General features: G+C 37.0%; 1 protein-coding gene across 5 annotated transcripts in view; it reads right to left on the bottom strand.

The window, feature by feature from the left end:
* Positions 1–16,979, bottom strand: part of SRPK2 (SRSF protein kinase 2) — an 87,186-nt gene that overhangs the window by 34,104 nt on the left and 36,103 nt on the right. For all 5 annotated transcript variants that reach the window (XR_015772487.1, XM_088055053.1, XM_014255203.2 and 2 more), the window contains exons 2-5: positions 8,615–8,766; positions 2,690–2,798; positions 2,059–2,146; positions 1,726–1,813 (exon numbers count right to left, since the gene is read on the bottom strand). Coding sequence is in view for 4 of the 5 variants with exons in the window: in XM_088055053.1 (XP_087911179.1) it covers positions 1,726–1,813; positions 2,059–2,146; positions 2,690–2,798; positions 8,615–8,766 (437 nt within the window). In the remaining variant the exon portion in view is untranslated. The remainder of the gene's footprint in view (positions 1–1,725; positions 1,814–2,058; positions 2,147–2,689; positions 2,799–8,614; positions 8,767–16,979) is intronic.

Genomic DNA, 16,979 nt, shown 5'->3' with positions numbered 1-16,979 from the left:
CTCAGGATGCACAAGCTGTTCTCAGGAAAACTCAAAGTATAAGATACTCGGTATCATATTTTTGCTGGCAGTCAGGACTTTGACAGACTTCCAGATGCAATTTAAATTTGAGTCCAGCATCAGCCCATCCTGCACATTGGTACTTTTCTGGAAAATGTACTTTTCAGTAAGACAGGAACATTTGTCTTCTACATAAAACTTTCTGTACTGCCTGTTTTCAACATGAAGGCGAAACTGAAATAGAGTAAATCAACATCAGCTGTCCAGTTTCAATCTGCCAATACAAAGCTACCTGACACCCCTTATTTTTCACTAGCACTTGTCTCTTGGTTTTCTCAGTGTAAGTGCTATACTGTATAAAGATGTAAGTTTGCATATGCTTTCAAATTATTATCACTAACAAAATTTACTCTTCACACCTAGAAAGAACCCTCACCTTTAATACAGTTGTATTCTTAGCAAGAATTTAAGAACATTATTGGGAAATTGCTCTGATAAACAGATAAGAGTTATTTCTACATATAGCTATGAATGCATTATTGTACTCTTCATTTCATATTAGTGTTTCACAATAAAAGAGTAAATCAAAATTTTTGGTTTCTAAAAGTAATTATTCTTCAACTGTACTACTGTCAGATGAAAATGAATAAAAATGAGGCAAAGGAAAAGGAGATTAGACACCCACCTAACTGGAACTGAGAACACCTGACCCCACACTCTCATTCTCACCACATACTCAAAGGTTCTGTAACTAATGTCAACAGACATGTGAACAGGATGAAAACTGCTTGCACAGTCTGTCCAAAAGGATGCTTTCTAGTGAGCATTGAGATCTACTGACAGTTACCTTCTACATTCCTCTCCTAGAAGATGGGAGTTTGGTGAAAGGTACCTTAATCTGATCTGCTGAAGGCTGAAGGCACATCACCAAAATCAATGCATAATTAGGCTCTCTAGAGAAGCAACTGTCTCTCTCACACTATTATACCCACGAACAGTGAGGTCTGCTACTGGGCTCCAAAACACAATGGGCACACACGAGTCCAGCTGTAACAGTAAATGAAAGCACAGTAATATAATAAGCTGCTGAAATATCTAATACAATTAGCAAGGAGAACTCACTTTAGCGTGACTCTAAAATCAAATATATTCACAGACCCAAAATTTACCCTGAGAATGAGTCAGTTACATTTCACATTATCTCTTTCTTTTTCCAGCACCCCTCTTTTGCTTTTTTAAAGGAAGCTTTCAAAGGCAAAGCTTCACAACCTTTGCCAAAAACAAGGTTAACACCTGGCCAAAAGATGATTATGTGAACAAGAGATGCCTCACACTTCTCACAAGAAAACAGAAACCAGCTTTTTCATGACACTGACAATTTCTCTTTACCAGTCTAGAACAAAAAAATATCTATTGTAAGCTTCAATTGTTACAAATGTTTTCAATAAACTCTATTTTTAAAGTAATCTATCTCTAGTTACACTTGATCATGACAGGACACATAAGACTTCTTTTTCACTTTTGCATTGTGTTTAGAAAAACCAGAGACTCTCTGGCACTCCAGAGAGTGCCTTATATACTGCACTTCTTTTTCCATCTACATACATTCTGGTGTTTCTTCTTTGCACGTTTCAAGTAAGATTAACTAGAAAAAATCCAGAACTAAATGCTTACTTAGCTCAATAGAACATTTCTAATGAGAATGCCATGTTTTCAAAAGGATACGAATTCCATTCATTCCAGAAATTTTGAAGTCATCAATTAGCTGTACAACCATATCCTTGTTGGGATCATTAGGGTCACTTTCACGAACCTAAACCAAGAACGCAAACACTGACATTTTAGGAAAAAAATCACTTCAAAATACTACTTAGTTAGATTCCTACACAAACTTAAGTATTTTGGAGCTTCACAACATGTTAACTCATAATAAGCCAGAAGTTTAGAGGACAATATGTAAAAAAACAAAGAGTCTAGAATCAATTCTCTGTGGTGCTTTTAATTCACTTTTACTGTTATTATTGTTATTGAACACTGTATTACAATAGCAATACTTACACATTTCAGCAACTTTATTTCATCCAAGGCTGTCTCTGTATAATGCTGGGCACTTTTTACAACTTTCATCGCAACAAACCTTTTTCCCCTTGAAAAGAAGAGACACATTTTCAACATGTATACTGAGCTAAAATAAACATACTTTGAAGGTTGGGAAATTTTAAATAGAATATTTCATAGTCTAATGCATTTGTACAGAAAATGCTGAAATTACACTTAATGACAACTTTTAACAATACTCTGTTAACACTGTAACTTATTGAGTATTTCATCTCCTTGATGCTAGTGTCCCTAAAATAGAAATCTGCTTACAGATTTTATCATTTAATGAAGATAACTATATTTTTTCATTAAAGATACAAAATAATTTAAGTTTATTCTTGCATGCTCAAGACAACATGCAAATTTAATAAGCAAAGCTAATTTGTCAAAGAAAACAGGATTACATTTATTTCTGAGAGGTTCTATAAACTACACCATTAATCAAGGGCAAAATAAGACTATAGGCATCTTTCTGCACAAAATGACACTAAAAGTTTACCTAACTTCATCATGCACATAAAATAAAAATTAATGCAAACAAAATAAAGTAATGTATTAAGAAATACATGAAAATAAATAGTTTTCTTACTGCATATCCCAGCATAGCCAGACTGTAGAGAAGTGTCCCCATCCTAACTTTCTAATAACATGATATCGGCCATTGAAAAGATCACCAATTTTCACTGGATGATAGCCTCCTTTCATGAAAAAATAAGTAGAAAAAAGAATATTTAGAAAATAAACAGTAATTCCCAGGTTTTCAAGTCATTCTCTTGTAGTGTAAATTTTCCTCTTCAAATTGTTCTGTACTATAAATAGGAAATATAAAGAAAATTTTAATGGTAAAAATTCTGCTTGGCCTGGAGGGAAAAAACTCATGTCCTGTAACTACTGTAGAGTTTATTCACCCTTCTCTCTTATGGCTTTTATTTATGGTAATCTTACCATCTGTTCTTTATTTCCTCGGGCTTATCTTCCACTTCACAGACAGTACAGAAAAGATCTACATTATTTATCATATTTGAAGCCCCCTCCAGTCAACATATTTTGGATGACTGCAGAATCTCAACAGAGATTGGTTTAATTCCCATTTGCTATCAAATAATAAAAGTAGCAATAAAATACTTCCTGAGAAAATGTTAAGAACAACGCAGACTTCATTGATGCTGCTCTGCTTGGCTCCTGATTCACAGCAGCAATGCATTTTTCTGATGTCTGAGGGTTTTACAGTGAGGAGAAAGATGAGAAAAAAGGCAGCTCTAGGCCTTGTCTGAACTGCTTTTTCATTATTCAAGTCTGCAGTCCAAATTTAAACAACTACACAGGTTCTCCACAACCCCAATAGGCAGCAAGGCCAACAGGACAGAGCAAGCTGGAGCTCAGGTTTCTAGGAGGTATAATGAAGCTTTTTATTTCCTTTGTATTTTGGGAGACATTCTTACTCCTAGTTAAACACAGGGAAGACAATGAACACACAAGATTTTTATTCATACCTTAACAGACCAACAATAACATCCATAATTTTGCCTAAACTGCAAACAAATAATAAAGCTGCACCATGCAACCCTCCAGGACATCACCAGCAGCAGACTCAAAGCAGCTTTCAAGGAACCACTTCTTTGTCTCTTTCTGGTCCTTCACAATGCCATGACCAACTGTACTTTTGCAGGATCCTCAGTTACTGACTAACCCATTTAGAGTCAGAAAAACCTCAGACTACTTTCTCGAAGGTTCTGGATCTGTTTTGAATGCCCTGAAAATCTTGTTAGAAGTGGTTAAGACAGCAATGTGAATTTATAACTTAATTCCTTGAATTTGAAACAGGGACTTCTCTCTTATCTCCTTCTATCTGTGGGAACAGTGATGTCAAATCTTGATATGCTTATATTCTTTATTGCTAATAACATCTTCTGCCTTAACATAAGTTCAGCAGCTTTTTACGAACTCTCATTTACTGCAAGAGCAGATTAATAAATTTAACACAACTGTACTACAGAATTATAATGATTAAACAGGAGAAGGATAAAGCTTAACTGACGTATTGTGTTAGATGCTGGTGTGTCTAACTCTGAAACACACACAGCTTGAATATATGTGTGCTAAGGTGTAACTGCAAGCTTAGCAAACAGCAGACACAGCTTCACCCAAAAGCTGACCCTTCCCTTGGGGAAGACCTCCCCAGCCCTCCCATCATTGGGAAGGAAATGTTCATGAAAGCTGCCAAGAGAACTCACCCAGTAAAGCAAAATGATACTTTCATTTCCACTGCTGAGCTGAGCCAAGGTCAGTAAGGATGCCCACACTGCCAAGCGGGAACTCCTTATTTCCAAATCAAAAACCAGATCACTTTTGGAATACCTGACCAGATTTACTCTTCAGTAGAGAAGGGGGGGCATGGACTTACTGAGAATAAGGGCTGACTATTATACTGTCCATTTGCAAACAGAAACAGTATCAGCCACATATGAAGCTGAGTCTATTGCAGCTTCATTAATATAGAAACTTTGCTGATTAAATGCAAGTACATGAATCAGTACTGATACAAAAATTAAAACTAAATTTGATTTTGTCTATTTAAGCATCCTTCTAGTAACAGCTGATGGAGATATTTAATAATCTGGAAAAATATAATCATTATTTAAGACAGCTCTTGACTGGTTTAGAACAAACAAACAAAAATATAATTACTTGGTAATTTTTTTCCCACAAAATTCTATGCAGGATGATGAAGTCATATATGCAAGAGGAAAGTTAAGAGAACATACAGAAATTCTGCCTTCCATTACTGAAAAGGTTTTTCACATTTGTGAAGTGAATCAAACCTGATGACCTGCAAAATTTATGTGAGACTTCCACATAATACACTATCACATAAAAATAGGTTTCTAGGAATAGTTTAGGCAAACAAGTGCCTTTTAAGTCTGACCCTATAAATAGCTTTTGGCATACTTGTGCTTCAAAGAGGCAAAAAATAATCAGAAATTTGTGATAGTTTCCTCCCATCACAGACAGAAGAGAAAACAGCATAGAAAGGAAATTAGACAAAGACACCAAAGTTAATAAACTGGGGCTTGGTAAGTTATTTCAGTAAACTCTGTGTTGGAAGCATAACAGTACTATATATGTAAAAATCATGTTGTTTTGATCCCTACACTACTGTCATAACTAATTATAGCAACACACCAGCATATGTGACAGATGCCAACAGTGGTAGCATATATAGCATATGAGTATATATATTTCACGAGATACTTTCCACTGACATAAGTCACCACAGGAGCAGTTTTGGAAATCATCTCTTACCATTCCTGTACAAGTTACTCTCTGCTCATTTGTATCAGCAACATATGCATTTACAGGTTGTGGATAACCAGGTAACAACCCACTTAGTTATGCGTATTTTAAAAACTGGTGTCATCCTATGATGAATGTAACCATTTAAGTTCTCCATGACATCAGAAGTATTTCTAAGCAATAGTAACAAGAAAACATCTATGCAAAATTAACAAGTTGATAAAAATTACGTGCTTTTGGAAAAACAAAACTGGCATTGGAAAATATACAACGTGTGTCCTGGCTGATAATGTAACCAAAAAAACCCACCCTGTTGCAGTATTCACTGAAGCACACACAGAAAAAGAAGTGTCTCTCACAGCTAACTAGCTACATGCATGCAATAAGGAGGGTCAGAAAAATGAGATCATTATTCCTGAATGTCTCCTGAATGTATTGGTAATTGTAGCTGGCTCTTCTATGTTTGTATAGGGAATTATTCCCTTTGTGAACTGGATGAATGGGAGACATCTCCAGGGGGCAGAGAAGATGATCAGAGAAGCAAAAAATTCCAATTACATCCATGACACAACAGACTCTGAAAGAAAAAATCATCAAGTGTTCCAAGGCTTTTCAGAGAAGAAAAACTAGCTTTACAAAGTACCCCTCAAAAAATCATGCAGTTGGACATTTGATATTTCCATTTCTTAAACAAATAAATATTTGAAATGCATTTTATGCAAATTCAGTGACACAAACAGAAGTAATGTCACAGATTTAAACACGCCCTGGAGGAAGCCCCCAGGGAACGGAAGTTAATCTGCTTTTCACAGATGGCTGCTAGTCAGTCTATTTCACATCAGGTGCTAACACAAACTGATCCAATTTCCTCATTAAAAAACACTACTATGACTATTTAATAATAACTATGTAATGTGGTCAAGGTGCAAACCTAGCACACAGTAACATACCCTTAAAAATTAAATTAGTGACAAAAATACTCAACAGGAAGTACAGCTAACAAGTTGTATGCTGAATTCCTGAAAAAAAAAATGATTATATACTCATCATCAAAATTTCCTTCTATGAAATTTCAGACTGTGGTTGAGAAGAGATGAAGTATGCTCTGGGCTTCAGTCAAAAATCCTGGAAGACTGCCATTTTGAAGACAAAATTAGGAATAAAAGAGACACTCCAGTAATAAATGATAATTTCCAAATCTTTATCTTCCACTCTGTAAATACAGATTAGGCTACCCAAAACAGAAAAATACACTGAAACTAATAAAACACCTCTCAAAAAAATGGAAAATGTATCTAAAAACCATTCTGGACTTCATTACCAAATAATTTACTCATTCCCTATACAGAATATAAAATTTATAAACAAATCCCAATATGGTCATGGAATTCAGATCCTTATGGTGACCTTCCCTTCAGTTCCATGCCAGCAGACTGAAAGAAGGAAATGCACTGCTCAGTCTGACAGGAAATTAGGGTCAGGAAATAAGTAAATCCTCTACTGAAGCAGCAAAAGCACTGCTCTCGTAGAAACAAGTAATGATCAAGACACCCAAATGAACCAAAGCTTGAACCAGCCTTGATATACTTTCAAAAATTCAAACCCTCAGGATCAGAAAAAATCAGAAGAACTTTTATGCATACAGAAGTTTCCTTTAATTTTTCAGGAATCCTGCAAGTATTCTTAGTGTAACATATAGTTTATTTCAAAAGTATACAGATCTCACTACTGACCTGCTCTAGTTAAACAGGTAACTCATAAGCAGGCTCTCAACTTAGACTATTTTTTGTTTTGTGATCTAGCTTCTGCAGATGATGACATTTTAAAAGGGATACTGGAAAACAGACAACAATAGATTGTCTGAAATGAAATGCAGTCCTTACTTCATAGAATAAAGTCAGAGTTTTGAAATGTTTAATCTCAAGGAAATACAGATGTTTACAAGTACACAGATGTTTAAACAAACCCTTATTCACTGATGGAACATGTTAAAGACACCAAAAGAGTTATCATATGGAACAAATGTGTTTTAACACAACTAATTAAAAAAACAAACCAAAATGCTTGAGAATGGTTTAGCAACATGTTTTACTTTTTCCTGCTGTGGACTTTGACACCTAGTTTGAATTTATTGTTTGGCTTTCACTACCGGCACTTGTAAGCCACTTAGACATTTGAAATATAATATATTAATAAAACTTCTTACACCAAAATGAAATAGTCACTTTTCACTGTTAAATATGTAAAAACAAAATACTTTTCCAGGCTGGAATTCTTAAAATATCACATTTCCAGGCTTATACAGAAAACTTCTGATTAAGAAGACATTATCATACTTGACACAGGATGTGTTTCTTGGTATGAAGAATATAGAATACCAGATATAGTCAAGTGTGCATAGACTGTTTTTTGTATATTTAAAAATATTGATCTGAAATGATAAAATTCTAATGTAAGTATATTTGTATTCTTGAAATCTATTACAATATGTAATCCAGAGTTGACAGAACTGTTATTTATCGTTTTTCATGTAAGTACAGTGCACATTCTACCCTAATGGGAACAGACTTGCAACTCTAGCAACAACTTTAAAATAAACTTAAATACTGACACCATTGTACTGCAGTTATGCTTTTATGCACTTAACAATATTTAAAAACTGAATATAACCAATACAAAAATTAAGGAAACTGAGTTAAAATGAAGATGTAGTAGAGAGCCTCGGACAATGCTGACAGCTGTGAAAGACACCATGTGGAAAGGAAGCATGTAACATCTTAGGCTAGTGCAGGTGAGAGAAGAAAGGGAAAAAAAAAAAAGATACAGTTTAAAAAATAAATTTGGGTAAAGGCACCAAGGCATTTTAGAACGTTTTGGAGCATGAGAAGAGCTGCTTGTCTTGGTTTGGGTGTTTCCATTTCTTTTACAACGCACATGAATCAAGGGAAGTTTACTCTCAATTCTTATACTTGGGACATAAGGAAGAATACAGGGATGCCATACTTGTATATTTATTGAAAAATGTATAAACAAGCTATGGCTAAGTGAAAAACTAATCTGAAGACAATTATGCATCAGGACCTGAAATGAAGGGCTGTTCCCAATTCTTGTATAAGTAAATTCCATGATTAAAGATCAGCTCTTTAAAAATCCCTCAAGAACCAGAACTAAGACTGGCATGACAGTGTTTACCCTCTCACCAGTGGTGCGCTGCACTCACCTTTACAGTAATCTGCGGGATCCTCTTGCTCCTCATCGTCCGAGCCCAAAATCTCCTCCTCTGGCTCGGGCGGCGCGGGCTCCGGCAGGGGCGGAGGCGGCGGCGGGGGGGGAGGCGGGGGTGCAGAGGGAGCTTTCTGCTGAGGCTCTGGCCTGCAAATGACAGAGAGCACACTCACCAAAGAGCCTCCTCACGGGGGTAGCCCAGCCCTTCAGGGGGTGAAAAACCAGGGAAGCATCTCACATTCTGTCACCTTTCAGAGCCTCTTTGGGACACGGGGGAGGCGTGCACAGGGAGGAACCTGGCCAAACCAAGAGCGGCTCTCAAGTGAAAGAGCTTGCGATAGACACACGAAGTATATAATGAGATACAGACGAGCTTTTGAAATTCCTGATGAGCAAATGAGACATTAAACCCATCTTCCTGAGCACAACGGAATAAATATTTTTCAAAGAATATCAAGTTATTCAAATGCTCCTGCCTGCTAGCTGAAGTAGGAAAGATCTCATTAATGCACAGCAAGAAACAATCTTCTAAAGACACTGATCCAAATCTTAATGCATTTCTCCTCTGTAGCTGCTACCAACACTGGAAAGCTATATCAGTATACAAAATACTGAAAACATCTATTAGAAAGTAAGAGAAAAAAACTCATCTTCCTAGGTACTCAACCATGTTCATCCCAGAGCGTATCTTTAAAAAAATAAATATAAACCATATGCTTTAATACACACTAATTAAAAAGAAAAAAACCAGAATCACCCACCAAAGCTTAACACCACCAGGCAAGAGATGGGGTTATATTTTTGTCCTGCAACTCCAATTTTTTTAAAAACCCAAACAAAGTGAAATGTATTTTATATCCTGTTCTGAAGAAAGCTGTACTTGGTACAACTACAAATTACTCACATTTCAAAACTGAGTATTTTCAATGGACTTAAGTACAGGATTGAAGAGATATGACCTCTTTATCACTTAATTAAGAAAAGTCTTCCCAAACAGGTTGATACTGTTATTTTTTTTGTATTCGTACCTCTTACAAATTAAAAGGACATACTTTCCAAATATATTTGCAAAGTAACTTTAAGCATTTGTGCCATCAAAAGCTGCTATAATTTGCATTTACATCTACTTCAAATTAACCACATCTAAAAAACAATATACTAACAGTATTTTGTCCTTCATATCATAAAAAAACAGAAATCTGTAATTTGCTGGTGTTTCAGCACCTAGAATTAAGATCCAAATACTTCCTTCAACATGAGTAAAAACTGTACTTATGTTTATCCCACTTGAAGTCCTCCTCCTTGTAATTCCTTTTTTTTTTTACACACTGCATTTCTTCAAGACAGACAGACAGAGCATTTGGTGTCAAAGAGAACATGGCTGGTCAGAAACAAATACCACTGCTAACACTCAACACCTGCACAGCAGCTGCTATTATGCCTTTGCTTAAAAGGACATCACTGCAAGCTGCACTGCATACCAAATTTATCTATCTGCCTGCTACCCCTTTTAGATAATAAAATTCTTCCATCAATAAATGGTCAGATTTAAAAAGGGGTATTTTGAACTAATTTATCAATTATCTAAGTTATGATGAAAAGTGTAATTAAATACATGAATTTATATCATTTTTAACAACATGAAACTAGACAGAAAAGAAAGAATTAATCCATTTGTATGATAAAGAAATAAATATATATGCACGTGTTCCTACTTAAAATTATGTTGCTTGTTTGCCTCCCTCTTTCATTTTTGGCTCCCAGGAGATGTCTTTATCTGGTACACTGAGAGGAAAGTAAACTGCAAATGGAAGGTTCAGAACATTCTCTGACCAGCTAATCTTACTACAAACCAGATTACTGGCTGTCCTGGTTTCATGAACCAGCCTGACTTCACAGTGTCAGCAAGCTGACAGCTCCCACACCTGATCTGAAAGCTTTAATCCAACAAATCATTATAAAAGGACCTACATTACAAACCCTGAAACTTCATCTGCTGGGCACAGGACCATTCTGGATACACAGATCAAGAACTATGAACACTTAAAAATTAGTAACTAACGGTTGGACTTGATGGCCTTAAAAGCCCTTTCCAACCTAAATGATTCTACAAGCAATAAAACGAATGCAGAGTGAAATAGCCTGCACTTCATCAATATATCTGAAAGCAGGGTGCCAGGAACACAGGCACATCCATCAGTGCCTAGACTCCTTATTTTGGATGGGATCATCGACTTACTTTGTTCTGACCACAAGTGTCCACGTTACTATTTTGGTCACATAAAATATACAACTATAGAAAAGTTCAGGGTAGGACAGGGAAATACAGTATTGTATAAGTTTAAAAATTCATTGAAATAAGGTTAAGAAAACAGGGTTGCTTCTGAGACTTTCTCAAGCTACTGCATTTGATCTTGGTTTGAAAGGGGTTATTTCTCCTGTCTTCAATCCTGGTTGATTTTTATATTCAGAAGTGTTTTCTTACTGACCTTTGTGCATACCAGGAAGGAAGGAAAGATATTACTGTATTTCTTTCTGGAGTTAAGATTTTTATCTGCAAATAATAAAACACTGTCCATTTAACTTTGCTTGCATCTTTTGGAGCAATCAAATATTAGTACAGAAAGATGAGGGAGGGAAACAAAAATGCTGAGTTACATCAGTCTGACTGCTAATTCTGCGTTTTCGGCTATTTTTTCCTCTAGTTTAGAATTCTTAGCAAGAGATTCTTACCATTCTTTAGTTTTGTTCACTTTTATTTTTCTAGGATATATGTAAAGATTAAGTCTTCAACACTTCACTTGATGGCTTAAATTCTGCCTACAGGTTGAGTAACTCATCCTGGCATTCCCGTTCCTGCTCTTCTGCCAATTCACAGTTTCACAGTGTTAGGAAGGACATGAATGAGAGAACTCCAGTTCTGCTCTTTCTTAGTTGCCCTTTCATTGAATTGCAAAGATAAGCTGTGATGAATGCTTAACATCTCCATTTGTGATTTAGCGCATGAATACAGAGTTTATTCATCTTAAATTTCATTTTTTTCAGTATAGTCTGCTAAAATGTAAATTATTTTTCTTTTGAGTAGACTTTTAAAACATCGTTGGCACTAAAAAATACAACCATTTAGAAACCTGTGAGTCACAAACATGTCTGTAATCTCCATTTCCTTTTTGAAACATAACTGTCAAATACTATTACAACATAAAAAGCTATTCAACAACCATTATTTCAAGTCATTAGTCTTTCTTATTCCTAAAATGCTATGTAATGATATGCATTAGGGAACACAAGCATGTGAGACAAATATTAAACCTGCCTTTCTTTTTTCTGAAGTAATCACTTGGTACTCTGTGGTCTGCCACTAGTAGGTTGTTCATCACCATCCAAGCATAAACACTCAATTAACAGAAGATGACACCATTTCTAGACTCTCAGTACTTTGTCAGCGGGTATGCAGAGAACTGACCATCTCCACAGGCTACAGTGACAAACCTTAAAATTGTATTGAAAGAAACACTAAAAACAATTAGCAAATACTAGCCAGCATTTTTGTCTTTTAATTACTGCCTTTTCAATGGACAAAAATTAATTTACAGCAAAGTCCAATCAAAACACAATTAAATCCTATTTTTAAACTGCTCTTAGAGAGAATACTTAGTAAAAGACAAAGGAAAAGCTGAAGTATTTCTCCTCTACAGTGAACTTGAAGCAAAATGCGTCAAAACCCTGCATGGAGTCTTACAATAAATCAACTGCCCACTGTTATGAAACACAACATTTCTGACAACTTAATTTTACTGCTCTCCCTCATGGACATGTTGCTCCATGCTCCCACTGGGTAACAGCCAACAGGAAAAGCAATCTCCTTAACACTCAAACCTTAAAATTCTGAGAACGTTATACTATGAGAAATCCAGAAAATTCCATTCATTTTTTTGTTGTTGATGATGTTGTGGGGTCATTTGCTATTCTTCTGTTCTGGAAAAGGTGAAACAAGAGTAGTGAGAGTGATTAAAATAGCAAAATGCCTTCCATATGGGAAGCATCTGAACATACCAGAGCTCTTCAGCCAGGAAAACAAGACAGCAGAGTGCTACAAAATATTGAGAGATACAGAGAAGGCAATTAGGAAATGGCTGTCCATTGCCTCATCCCACACAAATTGAGCCAAGCTGACGGAAAACTCAAAAAAACTAAATTACTCAAGCAATATGATGTTAAAAACTAAAACAAACTGTTTTCCCTTGGATATCATGGGTAAGAGAAGCTAGTTAAGTTCAAGTAGGGCTCAAAAAACTCATGGAAGAAAATCTAACTGATGGCTGACCCAGGACTGCCTTTGACTCATGAAGCCCAGCAGCCTGGGATGGCTGGGTGTGGAACAGTATTCAGCACACTGGGGCACAACCCTGCACTCCTCCCCAGGCGACTGCTCCTGGCCAGAGGGAATGCAGCTGCACCTTGGGTTTGTCCTCTTGCAGTCACTCCATCTTCAGACATTCCTTTCTTTTCCTCAACAAATGAATAATTTCCATTACTAAAAACCAAAACAGACTTCAGGCCTCTTTATCCAAAACCCTCCTAGACAAAAAAAATATGTTTTCATTATGAAGTAAAGGATAAGAATGTCTTGAAGGCAAGACTGCTGTAGATGAAGACTACCTGAGGAAAACCTCCTGCTCCCATGGGGAACAGTCATAGAACAACAGAAGTCCCTCTCTATGAACACTGTACTGCACTCAGGGTGATTACTCTTAGGTAAACAAAGCTTTACCTTGAAAGTAGCTAAAACCTGCACCTGATTCTCCTACCTTTAGGAAAGCATCATTTCAGAAGGAAAACAGACTGTGTCAAATGAAAAAAAATATTGGGAGACAGAAAATTGCCAGAATAAACTAAGAACTGCCTCAATCTGAGGGGAAAACAAAGCTCCCCTTAAGATTTTCAGATGAACACAACCAAAGACATATAACAGAAAATGCAGTTAAAAATAGGTTAAATGACTTCTTCATATATCTAATAAAATATGGAATAAAGTATGTTCTAACGATGTTATGAACCTTCTGCCATGTCCACAGAGGTTCTACAGGGAATTTCAATTTGAACTGGTAAAAAAGAGGAAGCAAGGGGGAAGGCGAGCATCAGAAGAATTACACTGTAAGCCTCCTAAGAGATAGGAGCTTTACAAAATCTACTAGTGAGTGTGGGTCCATCTGGAAGGAGCTCCAGCTATGCTCCTCTCCAGCTCCTGAAGGCAAAAGCTTTTATGCTCCAAGGCTCTCAAGGTTCTGTAGAGTTAAAAGTCTGAAATCTCTACACATATATCTTCTTACAGCTGTTTTTAATTGCTGAAAGACTCAGCTACTTGGATCCCTTTTTCATTTGTTCAAATGGTGTCTGCTTTACGAGCTGAATTCTTGCCTGCTCTTTTTTGTCAAAAGCAAATTTAGCTTAATTGGACAGGTACCTTCTAACACTGAGCTCTTTGAACCGGATGCAGCCTTAAACAGAGGCTTTCTAAATAAATTCACACACATAAAACAAACAACAAAAAAATAAGAATGATCAAAATAACTCTGAAGTTATCACTCAAGGAAAAGAATTATGTTCCATGTTTCAAGTAAGATTTTAAATGGATTATAATTCAGAATATTTTAAATGTTAATAGTTATGATAAATTATTTGTAATTTAATAACTATTTTTAATTATGGCAGAGGTCTTCTTACCATTTGCAGAAAAAAAAGTCTACAAATCCTGAAGAGAACAGGGCATACAGAGATGTGTTTTTAACTAACTACAAGAAAGTGTTGATGTGAACTTCCAGAGAGAGCTTTGCTATACACGAAAAGCACTATTTGTGTTCTTATTGTAGTACAAAACTGTACTACAATCTCCAATTCTAGAAAATTTATGCATAAAAAGAGAGAGCGCTGGTATGTCATAAGCATGAAGCAGTTTCTACATCTGGTCATTATCAAACAAAATTATAACTGGGACTGTTAACATTGCTTCCAAAGTTACTATCCTACCATCAAACATTAATAGAAGCACCAGTAAAAATCCCTCCTGGAAGGGAGCAGGCTGAGACACCGTAGCTTTTGTAACCTCAAATAGCAACGTTTTTCATTCCCATCTTGCTTACTAGTCTTTTGGAGGCCACCTTGGGCTTGAATGCACACTCAAAGTCCAAGTGAAATGCCAAGAACACTGCCTTCTTCTGTTCAAAACAACAGCTACTATAAATAAATGCCATTTCACGCAGCAAGTACTGCAGTTTTAGCACGCCACCGCCCCAGCCCAGGATCACAGGAAGAGCACATCGCCATGGGCAGAGCTGAGGGGACGCAGGAGCAGCCTACCATTACATCAAATCACATCTAGGATGAAGCAGTAAAGCCGGCTAAGCTTAGGAGGCAGCTCTTACGGCCTGTCTGTGACATAGTTACACCAAGCTCCCAGAAGTAACTGGTTTCAAGATCTGAAAGTCAGTGCCAAATGAAATTTTGTTCTCAAAGAAATGTGATTCTGTTAAAATGTTCTTAAGACAGCAACTCATAAGCCAAATGTATCCAGAAAGCCTCAAGCTTATCTGGACTTGTGAAAGTAACTTGTTTTCTTCCTCAAATACTGTTTTTCTCACATAGTTGCGTTTTCCAGACAAGTCATCTATTACAGACTTGCAAAGGAAAAAAAGTCAACAGGTAATTAAAAACTACAGACCCACCTGGCAGCACAAAAAGAAAATAGATGAAGATACTTAGCTGCATTTCTAGTCACCAGTAAAGTGTTGTAAAGGCTGACAATGTTAAAATCATAGAACACCTTGAGTTGGAAAGTACCAACCAGCATCATCAAATCCATCTCCTGGTCCTTCAGAAGACAGCCCCAGAAATCACACCATGTGCCTGAACATTTCATCCAAATGTTTTTTAACTCTGTCAGGCTTGATGCCGTGACCATTTCCCTGGGGTTCCAGAGCCCAGCCACCGTCTGGGTGAAGAACGTTTTCCCAATATTGAACCTAAACCTTCCTTGACTCCATGCCATCTCCTCAAGTCCTGTCACTGATCACATGAGTGATGAGATCACCTTCTGCAGAAGAGATGACTGTCAGATCCAGCTTCACAGAGAGACAGCAGGCACTGGGCAACCTGAGAGCTGGAGAGCTACACTTACCATCAGGTGTGTCTTGGTGGAGGTCCCTGTCACAGCTGAGGCAGTGATTCCAGCAGCTACCAGGAAATGAGTTCTGAGGCGTGACCAGACCAACCCTAAGCAAGTGTTGACTAGTAAGACCGGGGATGAGGGCACGTCTTTGTGCCCTTCTGCACGAACTGCTGAGTTTGTTCACTGCCTCTCTTAGCAGCTCCCAGACGCCACGGTCTGGTGCCTGGTTCATGGGTTGCATGTACTTGATTCTTCCACCCTGCCAGTGAAATGGCCTCTGTGGAGAGGAGCCTTTCTTCATGCCCTATTTGCCTGCTGTGATTGCTTGCATTCACTAGGAGCTGTATTTCATAGGCATGGAGATGGCCACACTGTGTTTAACCTCCCACCGCTGCTCTGGCAACACCCAAGTCTCATCAGGAGGTCCCACAAGAGCTTTTGGCTAAAAAAATTTAAGAAATTCCGAAGAGCCCCAGTGGAGAAACAGAGCTGTCATAAATCTATGTAATACGTATTGACCAATGAATAATACAGTTTCTTATATATACATCCTAACATGTCAAAATAAAACTTTCACCTGAAGTACATCAGATATGGAATACCACTCCAATACAATGATAAGAAAATTATTAAAAAATAAGCTAGTCTCATGAACCACACATGAAGCTTCAACTTCTTCAAATCCTCTTGCAACAAGAATTCCTTCTCATGCTGCAAAGCTTCTTCCTCTATCCACGTGCAGCAACCTTCACTTACAACCAGTAAGAGGACCTGATAGAAAACACTAGCCAACAGTGACAGAAATGGCCACTATTTTGACTTCTTTTTCCTCACACCATGGCCACACAATGGATTACTTTTAACAGAATGACTCATAAGTATATAAACGGAAATTAATTTTTGACTTTCTTTCTGGCATGTTATGTTGTAGTATTTAATTTCTGCCTTTCTCTCTGGCATGTTAAATTATAGCGTCTCTAGTCTTTCTATTAATAAGATTTATTCAGAAAACATGCTGTTGTTGCTTCTGTATCCTGCAGTTGCCACTAGCAACAAATTTACATGTTTTGAAGGAGGGGGAAAGAATCACCCTCTGCTCTCCAACAACCCTAACTGACCCTGGAGATGTTAGCAGATTTAACTTGATTTGGCACCAAAACCACTTAAGCGACTGACCCTTTGAGGTCAAATA

The sequence above is a fragment of the Pseudopodoces humilis genome, chromosome 5 (assembly GCF_049639895.1).
Source record: "Pseudopodoces humilis isolate 2021_Gansu_Grassland_sample_001 chromosome 5, ASM4963989v1, whole genome shotgun sequence".
Classification (NCBI taxonomy): domain Eukaryota; kingdom Metazoa; phylum Chordata; class Aves; order Passeriformes; family Paridae; genus Pseudopodoces; species Pseudopodoces humilis.
Note: the sequence above shows the minus strand (reverse complement) of the source record. Positions and strands in the feature narration are given on the sequence as shown.